At 49.3% G+C, this 20,795-nt stretch overlaps 1 protein-coding gene across 1 annotated transcript in view; it reads right to left on the bottom strand.

The window, feature by feature from the left end:
- The window catches only part of LMX1A (LIM homeobox transcription factor 1 alpha), a 123,681-nt gene that overhangs the window by 26,499 nt on the left and 76,387 nt on the right, over positions 1 to 20,795 (bottom strand). Inside the window, exon 3 of the mRNA XM_081025743.1 lies at positions 12,603 to 12,835. Within this exon, the coding sequence (XP_080881869.1) occupies positions 12,603 to 12,835 (233 nt within the window). The remainder of the gene's footprint in view (positions 1 to 12,602; positions 12,836 to 20,795) is intronic.

Below are 20,795 nucleotides of genomic sequence, written 5' to 3'. Positions count from 1 at the left end.
ATCGAGATCCCTTTTCTCTTCTGAACTTTCCATCTCTGCTTGTGACATCACTACTCATACCATTTAGAGATTTCAGAGATTTCAGAGATCATCAACCTTAACTTTTCCCCTCGTATTTAACGTCACTTGATTCTAGAATGTGCACTCCCAATGGCAGGCGCCTGGCCTGTTTTGTTTACCTTGTATCCTCGGCACTTAGAATGGTGCCTGGCACGTAGTAGGGCTTCGTGAAGGACTGAATGAATACATGAAGGAATGAGTTCTCTGAAACCTCTCTCTAGGCTCAAGCCTTCACCTGTCACCTGGAACACTGCAAGAGCCTCCTGTCCGGCTTCCCTGCCTGCAATGTCCCCCCAACTCCACTCACCCTCTGTACTTCTCTGTTGAAAACACAAATAGAATGACATCACAGCTGTGTGTCCAAAGTCTGATCAGACTTCCCATCACCATCAGAATATGTCCTACTAAGACAACGCGAAACCCTTCACATTCGGGCATCAGACTTGCTCTCACCAGGCTCTCAGTGCCCCAGAGGAAACCTACATCTCAGCCCCTCCTCCCACGCCCAGATACAACCCAACTTCAGCCACTCTGAACAGCAGAAGCTGCTCCCTTCCTTTTAACAACACACTCCTGTACCTTCCACCATCTGCAAACGACCTATCTCCATGACCTATGTCCAGTCTCAGTGACAATGTCACATCCATTACAAAGCATTTTCCAAAGAACCCCCAACCCCTCTGCCCCATGCACACTGCCCACCCCAGCAGGGGGAACTACTGGTGCGACCTTCATGGCTGCAGCACTCTGTATCTCTAATATGCATGCATCTTGTATTTTACTGTAATTATTTCACGGCAGGAGTTGCGCCTCCACCAAGGACCCTGAGTGCTTGTAACACAACGGCGGTCTGCCTCCCTTTCACTCGTGTCTAACCCCGCATCTGACAGAAACATAGGCCCTCAAAATGTTTGCTGAACTGGCCTCAATTTAATTTGGTTAACATCAATCAGAGTAAGGACTGAACACAGTCCCGGACATAGCTTCACCTCCAGTGTCTCCACCGCCAAGGCCAAGCTGAAAACCACAGCAGTCAATGGGCTAGAGAACTGTGAAAGAAGGGAACCATTTGCATTTGAATGATCTTGGGAGGATTTTCTTCTTGTTGATGCTTCTGGAATTTTTCAGATAATGGCTTCAATTCTTTGATTCTGATTCTTTCATAGTGTCGAGAGTGTCAGCCAGAAAGTTAATCTATCAATCACTCTCCCATCTGAAACCAGGCAACTTTCAACCAGTTCTGCTGAAGAGCAGATTCCATAGAAACGGAGTATTCAGAATGCCCTGCTGTGGGGGTTGGAGGGCCAGCAGACTCAGCCTCTAATGAGCCCCAAAGAATGTGGGGAGGTGTGAAGTTGCCTTCCTGCCATTTAAATAACCTCTCCTCTGGCTACCATTTATTTAGGTCCTTAGGATGCTCCTGGTGGGGGGCAAAGGAGAGACGCTGGGGGGGGGGGGAGACCATGCGCTTCTATCTGGACACGGTGTGTGCAGGAGTCCAAGGGGAAACCCACACCAGGACTCAGGGGCCCTGGCAACCAAATGGAGAACCGGCTCAGGTGGCACGTCTGTGCGTCTGTCTGTCTCTTCTGAGTGCACGCGCAGAGGTGGAGGCCAGGAGCCAGGTACTGTCAGAACGCGCGCGCGCGCACCCCCCCAGCACCTGCTTCAGAAGGTCCCTCTCCAAGCCTGGCCCCAAGGCGCAGCTCCCGCAGCCGCGAGCAGGCGGATTTGCTGGGCATTACTTTAATTAACTTCTCGGTGGCTCTGGGGGCACGGGGTGGGCCCTAATCCCGCTGCCTGACGTCACTTGGGTACAGGCACCGGCGGGGACAAGACGACCCCGCCGCGACCCCGGGCCCTCCGCCCGGGCAGGCTCCGCTCCATCCTCGGGTATTAAGGAAAGGAGAAATGTTAGTACACTTTTAATTGGAAACCGAGTTGTTCTTTCAGAGCGGCTTGTTTATTCAAGACAGGGCATTAGAACTCAGGGGAAGCTCTAATTGAAGGGCCGGCTTTGGAGATTACGGGAACATATGGCCCCACTGCCGAGCTCTTTATCTGAATTTTCTCATAAAAACTGCCGTCCGTGTGTGCTTCTGCCCGCTTCCATTTCTAAAGGCCTTTGAAGAGCAAGCAGAATGCGCGCGGGTAAGGCGCGCTCGGCCGGGGCGCCCACCACCGAGCGCGCGTGCCCGACACCCACCACCGAGCGCGCGTGCCCGACACCCGCCACCGTGCGCGCGTGCCCGACACCCGCCACCGTGCGTGCGCGCGCCCTTGGCACCCACCGCCTCGCACGCCCTTGGCACCCACCGCCTCGCACGCCCTTGGCACCCACCACCATGCGCGCGCGCGCCCTTGGCACCCACCACCGTGTGCGCGCACGCGCGCCCTTGGCACCCACCACCATGCGCGCGCGCGCCCTTGGCACCCACCACCGTGTGCGCGCACGCGCGCCCTTGGCACCCACCACCGTGTGCGCGCACGCGCGCCCTTGGCACCCACCACCGTGTGCGCGCACGCGCGCCCTTGGCACCTACTATCGTGTGCGCGCGTGTGCCCTTGGCACCCAGTGCTTTGCACGCCCTTGGCACCCACTGCCTTGGGCGTGCGCGCTTGGCCCGCCCGGAGGCTCCACCCAGACTCGATGGCACAGGGTGGCCCCCTAGATGGGCCTTGAGAGGGAAAATGAACATGAGAAAGAAAAGAAATGGGACTGGAGATTGCCTAGCTTGGATGAGCCAAAGCCCAGAGGAAGTTGCCAAAAAAACAGGAGATTCCCCCTTCCAGAGAGAGGGCTCCCCATGTGCTTGGCTGGGGCCAAGGTCCCTACTTAAGGGTAGTAGGAACTCTGGTGTCTTGGGACAAAATTACATTTTCCCTATCATCAATCAATCAATCTTCCATCTATACATTCTGGAAGACTCCAGGACCAATTACCACCCTGGTGTTCCCTGCCGCCCCCTACCAGATTCTCACCATATCTAGAGCTGCCAGATAAAATACAAAACACATAGTTAAATTTGCATTTCCAATTAACACTTATATAATATTTATACTGCATGAGACATATGCAAAAATTGTTAGTCATTATTTACTAGAAATTCAAATGTAACTGAATTTTTGTTTGCTCAACCTTACCACTCTGCTCACTCTAAGAAAAAAGCAGCCTTCCGTTTTAATTATAGATTCTCCCTGGTTCAGCACCAAAGCTCTGCAATTGGGAAAAACAGCTGATGAGGGGCCCCAACTCTATCCCCTGAGCCTCAGCTGCTGCTGGAGCAGTGGTTGTCAACCCAGGCTGCACGTCAGACACACCTCCAAACCCATCAAATCCTCAAGGCCTACTCCCCAGGAGTCCCAAGTATTTTATTTTTTTAATATATAAGTAAAGTAAGTTTATACGGTGACTACTTTGAAGAGAAACCTTCATTCGCGCATATCATCTTGTTTATCTATTTATTTGGTTATTGACCGCCTCCCTCCACTCGACGATAAACTTCATGAGAGCAGAGGTCTCACCCCAGCACCTCTAACAGGCCTGCTACGTAATCAGGGCTCAAAAATATTTGCTCATGAGTCAAACGTCATACATTTCTGTGTGCCCCGCCCCCCATTCCCAAACCCCATCCTTGGGGGATGCAGCAATTCCTATGGCCAGAACGGATGCTGAGTTGGTTCCCACTACTGTCCCTCCCTTACGGATTCTAAGAAGGCATACCTGCACACTTACTTTGAACACTGGCGTGGTCCACGGACCCCACCGAGTACACGCATGCACATGCCACTCCAATCCTACTCAGAATCGCCAAGAAAAGACAAGCATGCCTCTGGCTCCCCACATGCAAATGGGGATCTGGATGACTAAGAATCTGACGGTTCTTAAATTACCCAGTTTTCCATACACTTCGCAGCACCAAATATCAAAGTACTCAGAGAAAGCCGTAAGCTGGTTTGCCAACAAACCCTCAGTAAACGGGACTTTGGGGGTTTCCTAGGTCACTTCTACGAGGGCACAGGGCAATATGGCAGGTGATTCTTTCTTTTGCTCAGAGCACTATCTAAAGCACCTTCAGATTCACTGTGAAACCTTTTGGTCAGAAATCTAGACGTTGATGGGCTTGGCTAGAGTGTCAGTGTAAGAAAAACAGCATCTTCCCTGTACCTCCTCCCCCACCTTTCAAACTCAATAGTAGAGGAAAGTGAGTCTCTGGTCACTGAGCTCAGGGAATGAAAGGTCGAAGTCAGGGGTTGGCTCTGCGTAGCCAGAGACTTCACTCCTGACCTCCACCTGTCATACTGCAAAGTCCTGCCATTGTACCCCGAGAGGACACAATATAAAGAGGGATAGACCGAGGCACAAATGTCGTCACTGCCCCTGGAAACACAAATCACAGTGCATTTCTCCTGAGAGTGAGGTTCTGACAGATGGTAGGATATACAGGTCAGCCTGCAAGAGGACATTTGGATATGTACTGATTTACTCCACTGTTATACTTTTATTCATTTAATTAATGAGAGCTGTGGTCTGTATGGCTGATACCTCTCATCTGGACAAAAAGGTCAACGGGTTTTTCCAGGTACCATCCAATAAGCCACAGGAGTAGAACAGAAGTTTGTGGAATAATTGTAAAAACAAAACAAAACAAAACAAAACAACCAGTATGTGTGAAGCACTCCCACACATGCTGCCCTTGAATCTTTCAAAACTTCCTCCTTCCTTACAGGAGGCACCCAAGAGAAGTATAGTGATTAATTATTAAGGAGGACCTGGGTGTTGGAGCAGAAGGTGAACTTGTGAGTGATGTGAAAGGGAGAGCAAACTCAGTTCAAATCACCTTGCTTCCATTGCTTTAATTACCCGTGAAAAGATTCTTTGTTTGGGGTCTCTGAGGTATTACGTCCTACTGAATACCTGGAGCACTGCCATGATCAGCAGGGAGGACCATTAGGGAAACACAGGAACAAAATGTGAGGTCTATTTTACATACATGGACATTTCTGTCCACCAGGTCACACTGCATAGGGCTTCATAAATTAGGCTCTGTAGTGGGACTGCCTGAGTTTGGATTCTGGTTCTTTGAATGACTAGCTGTAGGACCTTAAGCCAATGGCTAATTTGTCTGTGCTCATCTTCCTAATCTGTGGACTAGGAGTAATCCTAACATTGCCTTCCCCATCCGTTTGACGTGAAGGTTAAGTCAGTGGATTCATGTCACGTACTCAAGGCCATGCTTTGTGCAGAGTCAGGGTTCAATAACCAATAACATCATCATGGTGCAAAAATCCCAATGGCCATCGTCCATTGGACCAATTTTCTTTCTTACAGGGATTGTGCAAGCGAAATGAATGCACACAGCACAGACTTATCGATTAAATGACCTCTTAGGCAATTGCACTCATTTTAAAGAATGGGTTTTAACAAAATTATTAATTGTGAACACGTATCAACATTAAATTACAGTCAATGGAAAAGAGAGAAGGCTCTGTGCCAATTGGTACATGGCCTGTAACTTCTCAAGCACCAAAGACAAACTCTACCCAACTGACAATTACAACAAAAGCTCGAGTATCAAGTGTCCGGACTCTGTAATTGGTAGAATTAAGTTCTTATTCTGGCTTATCCCTGACTCAAGTGTCCTGTGTCCTTACTTCTCCATCTATCATAGGAAGACAAAACAGATGAATGAGAAGACAAAGGTTAAGAACACAAAAGAAGCATTCAGCCTCAGGCTCAGGGCAACAAACAATTCTGGTCATCAGTTTCATGGCTGTGATCCTAACAAGAGACAAAAGTTGATTTTGAAAACAACCTGAAAGGCTCAGGCAATTATATGTGCCTCTTGCCTACTATCCAGAGACGGCAGGTTCATAAACCAGAAACTGTCACAAAGACCTCTGTGCCAGCCACGATATAACTATGCATGCCCTTGGTGTCTCCTTCATAATACCAACAACAAAGAAACAGACAGCAGTCACTGTGTGTTTACACTGCAGGACACCACACCATGGCTTTGGGGCCAAATGGTATCTTCTGTGTCTTTTGGTCTTATTCTCAGCAGTGAACACAGTATGGATATATGTAGAAGATTGAAATATATTTCTCGGCTTGAAATTTGAGGAATTTATACCAATTCCAGAACCTGGGGAAAGATTTGTAAGTAACTGTCCTTTGAAGCAGTAGTTTGCAAACTTCAGACCCTGAGCCATCAGTGGGTTATGAAATTAACAGAGCTGGCTAAGACTAGAATTAAAAAATAAATAGGATAGATAGAAATATCAGCACGTAGGAAAAGCACTGACTCAATATAAGTGTTGAAACTTTTGTTTCATGCACCCACATATATATGATGGTATATCATATATAAAAAATGTATTTGTTACGGGGCTGCAGTTACAATTTTCTAGAAAATGCTGTTGTAGAGGAGGGTCCTTTGAAAAATACTGCTTTAAAGGGAACTATAAAATTTAAACATATTTCTTAACAATGATATTATTTATCAGAGTATTTTAGTACCTATTCAAGGTGGTTGATTTTTTAGTGGCGCACCCCTTTGTTTCTTAAAAGAAAGAATAACAAGATGGGTCAGTGGGCTGTGTCCCCTTTCCCAGCTCTCAGCCCCTTCGTATCACTGTTCCCCTGACATTAGGAAGTTGGCTTTGCAATGCTTTACTCAACTGTGCTGCCCAGTACTCACCAATTCCTTTGCCTTTCTTTTTCTGCAACAAAACCCAGCATTGAGCACAGAGCCTGACCCCACAGAAGCGTCTGTAAGCAGTATCTGTTGAATTAAAGGTTGGTAAGTGGCCGTCTGGAAGGACATAAACAGATTACATCCTGTGCCAGCCATGTTACCATGCCTTTTCAGGAATTGCACTGATTTTCCAGGATGCATTGCTGGCTGTGTCTGGAGACTGGAGACCACTCTGAGACGCACCGGCGTGTGTCGGCCCATCTCCAGCCCATGTGCCGTAGCCCCCCAAAATGACAGACCTGCTCCATATAATACCCTGAGGCGCCCTCATGTCAGCATTCCAGAAGCATATAAAACAGGGGAGCAAAAACTGAAAATGAGACATTTTTGAAATGATGGATCTTTGGTGAAATAAGCTCACAAGCCACGAGCTACTCAGAAGTGCAGCAGTCCCCACACCAGGAAATAATGACACCTGACGTTTATTGGGCATCAAGCAAGCTCCAGGCCCTTGATACAGTACGTTTCTGCATTCTTACAGCCACCCACAAAGGAAGTGTTTCAACCCACTTTTTACTGATGAGGAAACATGGTCCTGGAGACAGGAAGTAACTGTCCCAGGTCGCATTGCTTGTAGGTGCAGGGAGTGCAGGGACTCACAGTCAGACCTGTCTAACATTAGACCCCAAACCCTTTGCACTACAGCACGAGAGTGAGACCCCTCATTCCTCCTGCCAGTTTTTCCTTTTAGATCTTGCATTTTAAAATTCATGACTCTGAACTGACAAGATAATCCCATAGGACAGCTAGGCATTTTCCAGAACGCGTGACGGTAGCGCTGCCTCTCTGTTCTAATTTATTGGAGAACAAGAAGAATTCCAAGATAGGCTGGAAGAAATACTTCTGTAATGAATTTAAAAAAAAAAAATCAGTTCCAAGATTGTAGAAGGAAATGAAAACCAGGGTCTAAATACCAGCAGTATGAACCCAACTCAGAGAAGGAGAGAAACAGGTACTTCACAATGAAAGCGACAAGAGAGCCGTCTGGCTCTTCCAAAGCAGCAATGTTGTGTATCCTACAGAAAATTAAGGCGGCAGAGGGATTCACAAACTCCAGTGTGTATGAGGGGACCTCAGTCCAGCGACAGTAAGAAGAAGGTCACACTGGAGGTTGGTCGTTCTCTGCTAAGGACCTCAGAGGCTAATGGGAGCGGCACCAAATTAATGCATTCAGTAGCAAGCATTTACTGAGTACCTACTGCACGCCGGGCTCCGTGCTGGGCCAGGTAGGCACAGACGATGAGGACAGAAGCAGCGTAGGCCTGCCAGGGCATCCCGACTACCTACCCGATAGACAGACGCCCTGGAATTGCTGTCGTCATCCGAACAGAAACCGCCGTTGGCAGAAAAGGGTCCTCATGATGAAGACTCCAGGACACACGCTTGCTCTGGGAAGTTCCTCTACAAAAGGAGAGTGCCAGAAAGAGCCCTGCCTCCATGTGCTGACAGTTTAATGCTCAGAAGATAGGGGAACGGATGGAAGGCCAGGTACCCTGGGACTTGGTCTGACCAAGGGGGAGCACGAAAGCCAAGAGGTCGCCACGATCTGCGCCTTTGGGAAAATGACAGCTAAGGAACATTCTGGGCAAAATCTAAGATGCACACTCTTCCTCAGGTCGGAAAATGGCAAACTAACCAACAAGCCCAAAACGGTGATCCCACGGTGGGAAAAGCTAACAGGAAACAAAGCATGAAAGCTACTGCTGGAGGGAGGCGCAAAAAGGGAAATTCTGACTAGACATTCCCAGTGATTTCAAAAATGAGGGGGTAAAGCAATTTAACATAACTATAACATAAAACGAAATGCAACGTGGTATCCTAGATTGGACGCTGGCGTAGATAAGGACATTAGTGGGAAATCTCTTGGGATGGAGTCAAGTCCATCGTTTAGTTAACAGAGCTACAGTAATGTCAGTTCCGTCGTTTACACATTTATCAAAATGTATATTTAAATACACGCTGTTAACCTTAGGAGGAGCTGGATGGAGGCAGGTGGGAACGTCTGTCCTACTTTGCAATTGCTCTGTCAATCTAAAATTTCATTTCGAAATAAAAAAAAAGTTTTTAAAAATCACGGCGCACGACATTCTCAGATGACCTCTGATATTAAAAGAAAATGTGAAGATAAGAGGGATGAGTAATTAAGAAATACAACATGGACCACTCAGGAGCCATGGTTGCTCCAAGTTCCCACCCTACCTGTGGGTCCAAAAAAGCTACTGAAATCCTGGACCCCATTATCAGATACAATGCCCATGACACGTCATTAAACAACAGTGTGCTAGTTCAGACCATAAAAGACTATATCCCCTTCTGGGTGGTACATTCTAAAGAGCTTGCGGTGATTTTACTGACAGAGCAAACCGTTTCTTCTAAGGGATCGCTGGAAGGAGGGGGAGGAGGTAGAAGGAAAAGAGAAGACTTAGGGGTTACGAGGGTCTGTCTCAACTCCAAGGGCTGGCACACGTCGGGGAGACGGACTGAATTTGTCAGTTCCTGAAAGCAGAACCAAGGCCGAGGCTGAGCTTACATCTGGAAGCAGACACACAGTTGAGACAATCTACACTCAGCACGTGAGGTCAGGAGCTCCCCGTGGTTGGAGACACCCAAACAGAGGCTGGGGAGCCGTGGTGGCAGTGTCGACTGGAAAACCTCTCACGTGCCTGCAACTGAAGAACCTGTGTGTCTGTGACCAAGGACAGGAGCTCAGGCTGAGTGTCACTAGGTCTCTCCTGCAGGCCCTGGGTTCCCAGGGGCTCAATGAACGCCAAGAAAATGGTCTGGCTGGCGACAGAGTCCGGTCCTGTGCTGAGCGGCTGCTTCACGGCCACAGGCACAGGGGGCACCAGGACAAAAGAGGCCTCTGGCCACAGCAGAAAGGAGACTCAGCAGGGGGACACCTCCTGGGTTTGCTGTCCCCCAGAGCTGTGAAAGTATCGCGTGCTTTCACGTGAGTCGGAACAGTTGGCATCATAAAACCACAGACTCCAGGAACCTGGCAGCCTGGAGACGAGTGAGCTGGTCTCCACCAACTTAAAATATCGATGACAAGTACGTCCACGTCCCATAAAGGCACCTAGTCTGCACTCTCGAAGCACACAGAGCTGCTCCATATGGAACCGAAGTCTGTCACCTCACCCTGTGCGTGTGTGTGACTGCACCCTTGGGTGGGGCTGTCATAGCTCCCTTACTTAACCTCATTTGTACAAAGCTAAATACGCCGAGTTTCTTTAGCAATTTATCATTGAACAAGTTAATCACTCGTCTCAAGACTCTCTCTAGTGGGCCAGTGACTCCCCCTAAAACTCCCCCTAAAACATATCATTCACTATTAAGCCAAATATCCCAAATGTGCTCTGACCAGTGCAAAATAATAATAATAATAATAATAATAATAATAATAATAATAATAACGGAACTACAATTACATGTTAGCGATAATATGTTTGAGTATCGCAGCATTTGTTTGGCTCCTCTTGGCTTTATGGTCAACTAAAAACCCCACGTGAAATTCCATCAAAACAGGCCCCATTCCAGGTAATTGCTACTGAATTTTGGAAGCCAATGGTTAGATTTCGTCCTGCTGACTTTGCCCTGTTCTGTCAGCTTGTCACACTCTTTTTGAACACTGAGCTGCCACCCCAGCATTCCCTGCCAGGTTTGTGTCATCTGCAAATTGAATAAACCTGCCTTCTGTGCCTCCATACAAGTCATTGAGAAAAGCATGAAAGATGACAGGACGTTCAATCAGTCACTCAACAAATATTTTTCAAGCACCTACAACATATGAAGCACGCAGGGCACAAACCAGAAGGGGTGGGGTGGGGGCTGTGTTTGTATGAGACAGCCCCGAAAACGGTTTGTTTCCTGTAAACCCCCACGTATCAGGGGGGCGGCTTTCCTGGGAGATTTAATTCAACTCATTAGGTGCTGGTGGATCCCTCCCCCTTCTCCCGCCACCAGGCTAAGCTTTGTTAAGGAAACAAAGGCATGGACAGCTACAGCACGCAGTTCACTAGAGAAGCTTGTCCTCTCATGAGTGAGGCGGGCTTCGGTGCACAGAGCATTTGATGATGCAGGAAAGGGAACATTGACACAATTGACAAAATGAGTGGTCCAGATAACGTATTTGGTTCTGCTTGTGATCTTAATGTCATTTCATTGAAAGCTGCGAAAACAACGATAGGTTTTGAAAATTGAAAGGGACATGGGAAATCTTCTCCCCCCATCCTTCCCGCCCCCACCTCGTTTCAACAGGTGGGGTCTGTGTCTTGAGGTTTGCCTTTTGGTAGCTCCGACATTTAGAATGACATTCGGACATTCCCTACGTCAGGTCGAATTGCTCCCCGTTACCTCTCACGTGTACTGTAAGTACGCAATGATTTTTGTTAAATAATTCTATTTATGACTGGATTCTAATTCTGCTTCTGAAGTTAGAAAACAAATAGGTCTGACCCAACCATGGGAAGGCAACAATTACGTCCTTGATTAGCCTTTACATTTGTAGCCTAAATACCTATAATTGCTTCACTTGGCATGCTTTTGAGGTCTCCCCACCCCACACCATTCTTGAGACTCATACCATGACTCCGTCCCTGCCATAAAGCAAGCCCTCAAGATACACCCACCGAATAAATGCATGAATGAATGAACCAGAAAGCTCTAGCTTGTCAATATCAGCCTCCAAAAGAAACGCCCAGAACTGAACATCCAGCTGAAAATGTGGTCAGAAAAGGGCCCTGCTGCAGCAACCTTGCTCCAAACATTCTACGTCTATTAACGCTGCTTAGATCCAGCCTTTTCTTCTTGTCTTTGCACGTGGAGGTGAGGGGGCAATACTCTAATGCCACAGGCTGAGTTTGGAGCCACTTAAACTCTGTAGCTGGAGAACTCAGTGAGCAAGGCCCACACAGCAGGCCAAGGCAGGCCAGACACAGCGTTTGTTTCCACGTGAGAAAGGATGGTCCGTCTGCTGGGTGTGCCCATCTCTCTAAGGTCACACTAGTATTCTCATCACCATCACACCTAAGCCCTTGGGCAAGGCAAAGGTTCTGCAATATTCTGGGGAGGAGGCCCAAGTGGGGGAGCACCACAAGATGCATACAGAGACCGACAGGGGGAACTGGCCTTCTCACATCAGGCGGAGGCCACGGAGCTGGGGTTAGATGAGGCAGCGAGACTGAGGCAGGCAGCGATGGGGCACAATGCATTACACGCCCTCCCTCTGACATACCTGTTCCCTGGCAGGGCCTGCGGTGCCCCCAGGATGCTTCCCTCCCCTGGACTTTGGCTTTGAGCTCTGATGTTGCTTGAGCAGACATGAGATGGGCAGAGGCTTGCCATGTGCTGGTAGGGTTGAGCGTGCCTTCTGGTGCTCTTGCCACACACAGGGGAAGATACTGCCCCTGAAGCCTGGAGCCCAGAGCAACTCCCACGGAGCAGAGGTGAACTTGGGCCGCTGCCCAGAGCTGACCTCAGCTGTGCTCAGCAGAGTCCAGGGGCCCTGAAGAACCTCAGCCTGAAGCAGGGTCACTCCCATTAACCCAGAGACTCGTGAACATGTACGTGTTTCTGGTTGTCTGCCTTGGAATTTGGGGGTGATTTGTTACGCAGCACGTCATGGCAGTACCTGACTGATAAGAAATTACTCCCAGCTGACAAGGAAACTTCCTGGGAAGCATGGAGCTGCCATCCATGGAGCTCGGCTGCCCTGGTGGCTGACACTCCAGGAGGAGAGCCCTGAGACTGCCACCCCACCCCATGGTCCCACCGCGTAGCACTCACCGGAGTCGGACGCCGCCGGGCTCACCAGGCTGAGCAGCTCCCGCTCCTTCTCGTAGTCCCCTTTGCACAGCAGCTGCCCCTCCTTCAGGACAAACTCGTCGCCCTTCTGGAGCTGCCGCTCACAGACACAGCAGCAGAAGCAGCTCAGGTGGTACACACTCTTCTGCGCCCGCATGACAAACTCGCTGGGGGCGATGGCCTCGAAGCAGCCCCCACATTTGACAGCAAACAGCCTGACAGCAGGGAACAAAGGGAAGGAGGGTCCGTGAGAAAGGTCTGGCTGGGGCTCTGGTCGCCCCTCAAGTCAACAGCAAAAGGAACATCAAGAACTGGGACAAGAAGGCTTGGAACGAGGTATTCTGTGACTCCAGGGGATTTCTTCCCTGAGGAGATTGGAATAACATGTATAAAGAGCCCGATGGACGGGCCGACACACAGTAGGTTCCCAACAAAGGTAACTGTTTCCCTGTCACCCCAGATCTATGGAGGACTGACAATTTATAGCGGATCTCTCTATTTCTTTCTTCTTTTCCAATTGTCTCATGAAAACATAATTGCCTTCATCAAAGCCTGTGGCATAATAAACACAGAGATAATGTACCCTCAAAATATGTCTCAATTCACTCACTACGGCATTCATTTCCCCATTTCCAAAACAGAGTTGTTGTGTTTTTGTTTTGTTTTTTAAGTAGTAGCACAATAGGGGGAAAGAAAATCTCTGTGTCCGTCCCCGCATACCAGAGGGGTCAACGGACGTGGAAAGGTCAGACGGCATAAGGGAGGGGACAGTACTCGCCGGAGCGAGTACACAAAACTCCACACCCCCCCTCGCTGCACAGAGCCAGACGCTAGCAGACCCCGCGTGCCCACAGGTGGCTGCTGCCACCTTGCTCTAATGGCCCCACCTTGGCAGGAACTGTGAATGAATGAGAGTCTTTCCCTACAGACAGGCAACCACCACAATGGCCGAGTGTGGTCAGCCCCATCCCAAAAGCTCATCCACTCATTCGTGTGTTCGTTTCGTCTTCTTTTCATTCTTTCCCAAAGTTCATTCACTCACTCACTCATTAGTTCTTCATTTCACTCATTCTTTCATTTATTCAGAAGCACGCCATCCACACTGTGTGTGTTAACAGGAGGAGAAGGAGCTGCCACCAGGCAGCATCGTGTCCACACATGAATTCTGAGTGTTTGTTACGTGTCAGGCACGCGAGTGGGCACAAAATTCCACAAAGCAAAGTCCCCAACCCATGAAGGTCACACACTAGTGAGAGGGACAGCCAACAAACAAACAGTGTGTGCCCATGGAAATGCTCCTGTGCGACACGGAACAGAAGAACAATACAGGGCAGTCTCCAGGGAGGACAAATCAGAACGGCCGAATTCTCACCACAGCCCGTGGCAGTGAACGCTGCACAGTTTCCGACTCTGAGCGCACATGTGTGCCGTCTGCGTACCTGGAAGCTTCCTGGGAGCACGGAAGAGCTTCTCATGAGGGTGGAGTGGAGAAGGAACTAAGGAGGGGCCCCAAGGTGGCATGACACACAGGTAGGCGCAAGAAGAAGGGCGGCCGCCCCAGGTCTTCGAGTGAAGGAAGCCAGGGCCTGGGGAACACGATGAGCTCCCCCCACCCTCCCCGGAACTCCTGGGGTTGACCTCCCAGGACAGAGGGCAGCCTGCAGAGTCAGCGGAGCAGGTGTGTCTCACTATCAAGCCAGGCCTGGGGCCACCATAGTAACCCTCCCTGCCCTTGGCCACTGGGAATCACCCGTCCTGACGTGTCTGCCTTCTACCGCCCAACTTCAGAAAGAGGGGTGAGTCTGGCAGAGTCCAAGGGGCTGCTGTGGCTCTTTCATCACTCACGAGGGATACGACAGCCCCAAACCCAGAATTCCAGGTACCAGCAGCCCTTCCCCTGCCCTCTCCCTTTCTCTGGCTGCCTGGCGTGGCTTTGCGGTCCAGTTCTGAACCTCAGGGCACACCAGTCCCTTGACCAGTTAGTTCCTTTACTCTCTCTCTCCAGGCTGGACGCACGCATCGGGCAGCAAAACCAGCCAGTTCAGCCCTGGCCCCAGTCCCGAGTCACTGTTTGCCAACCTGAGCAAACTAATCAATGCTTTTCCAGGAGCCGGTCAAAGGCCCTTTGTCCCAAGCCCTCTCCCTCCTCCCTTTCCTTCCCTGGGAATGGCCTGTCAAACAGACTAGGCAAACGCTCCCAGGGCCTCAGCAAGCTCTCAGAGGTGTGGCATCTGTGCTGGGCGAACTTCTACCCTGCTAATCACCTCCTCCTCTTTCTCATCTCTTCTGAATGTCGTCCCCCACTCCCAAACCGTCCCCCAAGTCGGACAAGGGAGGGTCGGCGTGGTCAGTGGGGATTGCGACGGGGAGAGGGCCAGCTCGTCACTCTCCAAGCTCTCCATCAGTCCCCTCTGGGGAAAGACCAGGTCACCCTCACCGTGCTGCCTTGGCTCTTGTTAGCCTCACTGACCCCAGAGTAATTCAAGGAGAAAAGGTGCATGCAGCCCACCACCTGTGTGCCAGATGTGTACACAGCTGGAAGGGCACCACTGTGGACCCAGCTGCCGACTACACACCTCCCACAAGTTGTTTTCTCTAAGGCTCAGACAAGCAGAGAAAAGGATTTGTTCCAAAGTCCAGGTCGTAATTAAAACACAGCCTGTCTTTCGCGACGCCCACTTGGTGATGACAGCCCCCAGGCTCCTTCCCCCTCTGAATGCTAATGAAGCCTCGCTCGGGTCTGGAGCCTGCAGCCTGGCAGACTGGCAGTGCCCTGGAAAGCCAGGCGAGCTCCACAGCCTTATGTAACGACGCTCAACGCTCCCGACCATGCACATCCTCCTGCCCCTGAAAGCTGTCCAGGTGAGTCCTTGTCTCCTCCTTGCACTTAGTTGCCTCACCTGCAGAAGGTGTGATCAAAACATATGGTGAATGTTTAAATTAAAAAAAAATTATTACAGTAGAAGACACATGGCCATTAACCCCCCTCAAAATACTCCCCCTCACTTCAAACACATTTATCCCACCGTTCTTGCCACTTTCTGAAGCGGTTCTGGAAGTCCTCTTTTGTGAGTGTCTTCAGTTGCGCTGTCCTGGCTGCCTCGATTTCCTGAATCATTCTGACTTTGGGGAAGAGCCAGAAGTCGCACGGTGCCAGATCCGGTGAATAAGGTGGATGAGGACACACCGTCATGTTTTTATTTGACAAAAATGGCTGTACCAGAAGCGATGTGTGACACGGAGACTTTCTCATATATTTTTATATATAGCTAAGGCCAAAGAGATTATGTATGAACACACTCACACACACACACACACACACACACACACACACCCCAAATACACACAACACACACCAGCTAAAACCATCCCTCTCTCTCTCTTTTTTTCTCTCTCACTCCCTCCCCCATATATATATTTTCAGAAATATATGTATATATGTATATGTATTTCCAAAAAGGATTGACTGCTTGATTGATTGATTTCTAGAAAAGATTTCATTTGAAGAATGCATTTTGCCCTTAAGGCATGTTTGAAACTCACTAGGCTGGATAATGCCTTAATTCACTCCCACTTGTATGACCCACGCTTTACTTACGGGGTTGGGAATCCTACTCTGTAGCTCTGGAGCCAAGAAGGCTGACACCTAAGTATCTCCAGAGAAGGAGACACAGAGCTGCGGGGAGCCGCGGCACAGCCCCGTACCGTAGGAACGCCAACAGGAAGACGGCAGCGTGCTGAAGCACCACGGGACACCTGGATTTGGGTGGTGATTGTACAATCTTAGGAAACCACATCTCCGTTCTGAATACTGGGGTCCTCATCATTAGAATATGCTTTGGCCCCCACGTTATTTTTACTTCAAAGGAACAGAAGATGGTGGAAGACAGGTAAACAAGGGAATTCATCTTTATTGAACACCTACTCTGTGCCAGCAAGTGTGGTATTTCCACATCCATTACTTCACTACATGTGTGGAGTAAGAGTAAATGGAGATATGTCGTGACCTCAGAGAGACTCTCATCCCAATGAGCTCCGCTTGGTCCACGTGGCCTCCCTCCCACAGGACACGGAGACTCAGGGGTGCTGGATCATAGCCTCTTCTCTTTCTCCCTATCACACTCTCTGGCCCTATTTTCTCAGGAGGAGGAGGAAGATCGGGCATCTGAGATGGTCTGCCTCCGCCACGAGAGGGTGTCTGGACTGGCCCCTGGCTGTGTGTGAGGTCCTGAGACCCTGCCTCTACATGGCGGTGACAGGCAGGATTTGGGAACCAAGTTGCTCCCTTCAGGCTCCTCAGCTTCTGGGCCCCAAAGTGCCTGAGGAACCCCTAGAAGAGGTCTGTCCTCTGTGGATTTAGGTGAAGGACAAAGAACGTCTGGAGTCACTCTTTGACCCAACACCACCAGGTAAGAGTCTGCTGTGACTCCAGAAAGATCAGGAAACAAGACAGTTCTTGCTGGAACCCCCTCTGCTGGGGAACCTGGGGGGTCACTGCTTTCAAGGCAGAAGTGCAGGCCAGCGGGGCTGGACCCGGGAAGACCCAGGGGGCTCAGCCAGAGAGACACTGGGCTGTGGAAATAATGGGACAAGGAGGTGACGTGGCATCACCAAATAAACCGAGACCCAAGTCCCCACTCCACTACGTAGTAGCTGTGTGACTGTGGCCAGGCTAGGGCGACGCTGCTTCACTCATCAATGAAATGCAAATAATGACCAGACCTACCTCATAGAGTCTCCGTAAGGGTCCACTGAATAAATGCACTAAAACTGCCTCGTATAATGCTTGGCACATGGTAAATCCTCAATAAAATGGTAACCACTGCAACAGGGATAATGGTAGCAGTGGAGGAAAAGAGCTGAATATGAAACATGAGAGAGAAAATAGCAAAAAAAAAAAAAAAAAAAAAAAAAGATGACGAATTATAATGCCCGAGGATGAAAGAATCAGGATTACAGAAAGGAGCATGGAGAGAGGATTGGGGCAAGTAGTTCGGGACCAAGGTTGTGAACAATGTAAGAGAGTTAAAGGTCAGCTGTCGATCATCCTGGTTGTGGACCTGGGGACCAGCCCTGACAACAGAATGGAGGAAGCAGGCTCCACGTGCTGCAATGGTCTCTGTCTAGGGTTTGCATGCAGCCCATCCACACAGGACTTGTCTGGATTTACCCAACGAGCAGTTCTGGCATGGCTGGATGAGATGCCCTCTTGCTCTGTATATCAGAGTGAAAACCAAGAGGGTAACTGAGGCTTCGTTTTCTTGTCAGTTTCAGTACGTGTGACTTCATCGCCCATGAATTCCCATGACCTCCTCCAGTCTCTCCCACCCCTCATTCGTCATCCTCTAGACACCAGACACTAGATGCCGTGTCATCCCCACATCTGCCCTGCAGGCTGATGACACAGCTTCCCGTATATAGGAATACTGCAGGATATGGTGGCCTCTGGCAAACCCAGCTGTATCCCAGGCAAGGGCTTTGAGACCCGTGAAGACTGAGCAGGAAGATAAGGGGAGACCTCATCACGACACTCCAGAAGGTTCCTGAACAAGGGCGTGTTTGCAAAGACTGAGATCTTCATTAACGCTGACCCAGAGTCCTGAGAGCTCAAAGGGGGTTGGTTCCTCAAAGCTTCTGCACCATAGACAATTAAGTGAAAGGAAGGAAGACAAAATAAATGTATGAAAGTCCTAATTCCAACTGGAGGCCAACCGGTTGTGTACTGTTTTTGCCCCACCAAAATACGAAATAAGAGCCACACTTAGCCTTGGACGGCAGGCACCTACAGATCACACCACCTTTCCACTGGCACTGCCCAAATGAGCTTCCTTCCATCAGGTGCATGAACCCCTTGGTGTAGAAAGTGGGAGAGGGTCTTTGGGCAGGCAGCTCTTTAACAAGGCTTGTCTGTGTAGGCTCGGTTTCCACCCTCTCCACCAGGGAGCAGCACAGCAGCATTCATTAGTGCCGTGTTGACTTGGTAACAGAGGTCATCCACGCACGGAGACAGTGATTGGCTGTAAGCCAAGACTGTCTGTCGGGAAATCTGCTGCTGGGAGTCTGGGAGACCATGCAGCTAAACTGAAGGAGAGTATTCAAAAGTATTGGGAACCAAAAGCATGGCTTGTGGCCTTAGAAATAGTGACACAAGCAGCCTTGTCAGCTGGCTCAAGGTCTCTGTCCTTGAGACTGAGCCAACAGCACCACAATAAGCAACTGAGGCCGTGGTCCTGGGGCGGTGGGAAAGTCTACAGGGACAATAGAAGTGGCAGGATCTTCTAGAGGAGACCGTCACAAGACTGCAGTGGGGAGAAAATGGAAAACAATAAGCAGCTGGCAGAGCCAATCCAAGTCTCTGTGTCCCCCGGGCTCCTGGGGAGCAGGGAGAAGGACCATACAATGGGATGAGAACGGCGAAGTGTGATGTCTGCACATCCCAGAGGCGCCTCGCGAGAGCAGGGTAACACACTTGGCTCACCATCTATCGCTGGCCGTGGGTGGGTTTACTTCCAAAGGGTCGATTAAGCCCCCTTCTTCTTCTCACACAGTGTCTGTTTCAAAGTCAGCAAAGGAGAGGAGGAAGAGCATGATTTTCAAGTCTGATCGAACCTGGATTCAAGTCTTGCTTCTACCTTTGAGAACTTGAGCAAGTTCCTGACTCTCTCGAAGCCTCTGCTTCTATGTGATTGTAACCATCATACAAGATGTGGTGGAGATTAAACAAGACAACGTAGTTGAAGTATCTGACAGACTCAGTTCCCTCAGTAACTAGCAGCTCCTCACCCCTATATGGAAATCAACTTAACATACCTGACCGTGGAAATATCTGTATAAGATCATTCATTTCGAGGCAGCCAACTGAGCCAAAAATGGAACTTCATGTGTATCTTGAGGCCATGTCCCTCATTATTATAACAAATTAAATCAAACTTCAACAAGCCTTTCATAGGTTATTGGAGAAGAGACCTACAGACAAATATGAAGGGACACACTTGAGAGGAAACTAAAGGTGCATTTCATTCAGGCAATGATAGCTATGGTCTACCCTAACCCAAATTCAATGTTGACATTAGCCAACGAGTGTTGACCAACACCCACTTTCATGGCCTAACACCCAGCATATGTGCAGGAAGTTGGCAGCGCTGTGTAATTTAACCAACCAGAACCAACAGTTGCTATTTGGTCAATGCTGACACTATCTGGCAAATATTGGGAACAGACTCTTTCCCATATCATTTCAGTTCTCAGATGACTGCTTCTTACTGAGACTGGCGACCTACATGCACTGAGTTGTCCATATTCTTGTCTTGATTCCCTAACTGTCAGACTCCCCAGTAAGAGATCAGTTAGCCTTTCCCCTCACTTTATAACTGGAAAGAAACCAGGGCCTGAGAAGGAACAGTGACTGACCGACACCACAGAGAAAGTTGAAATTACTGAAAGGGCCAGCCAGAGCTTGGTGAGGAAAGAAAAGAGGTTACATATGGTCGAATGAGGGATGGAACCACGTTCCCTGGGCTCCCACACAGTGCCCTAACCCGCTGAATGGGAGAACCGTGTGTGACACAGTGAGTCTTCCTGCTCTCTCCTTCCCCTCCCCACTTCTTTGCCGAAACCTGGAAAGCTGCCCATAAGTCATGCTGCAGAACAGAAAGTTGTGGCGAAAGCATGGACTCCAACAACCCAAGACAAGGTGGCACGTGTATATTATAGACTTTCCACATTGTCACTCAGACATGCAAGCATGGCAAGAAACATAAAACAGGCATACAGAAAATATATGTTTCCTTTTTAGGGAGTTAAAGGTTTGGTTTCCTTTGAAAATGTCAGCTTTCCTTTCCCTTCATCCTCATTAGCCTCCTGGGACACTCTTAAACATACCCAGCAAACAACAGAGCAGGGGGATGAGATATTTTTAGCTGATATTCTGGGCACAGATTCCTATTGTTCCACAATTTTTGGCTTGGCTGGATGGCACATGGCCAATACAATGTATGCTCTTACAAAGAATGTACGCTTCCTGGACTCTGTGTGTGTGTGCGCGTGCGTGTGCACGAGCGTGTGTGTGTGTGAATAGTGGGAAGAATGGGGGCATTATTGATGATATTTTGATGGGAAAGATTCTGAGAGTCCAGCAGGGGGCAACACCGAGCTCTCCATGAGCCCCGTTTGCTT

The sequence above is a fragment of the Rhinolophus hipposideros genome, assembly GCF_964194185.1.
Source record: "Rhinolophus hipposideros genome assembly, chromosome: 19".
NCBI classification, from domain to species: domain Eukaryota; kingdom Metazoa; phylum Chordata; class Mammalia; order Chiroptera; family Rhinolophidae; genus Rhinolophus; species Rhinolophus hipposideros.
Note: the sequence above shows the minus strand (reverse complement) of the source record. Positions and strands in the feature narration are given on the sequence as shown.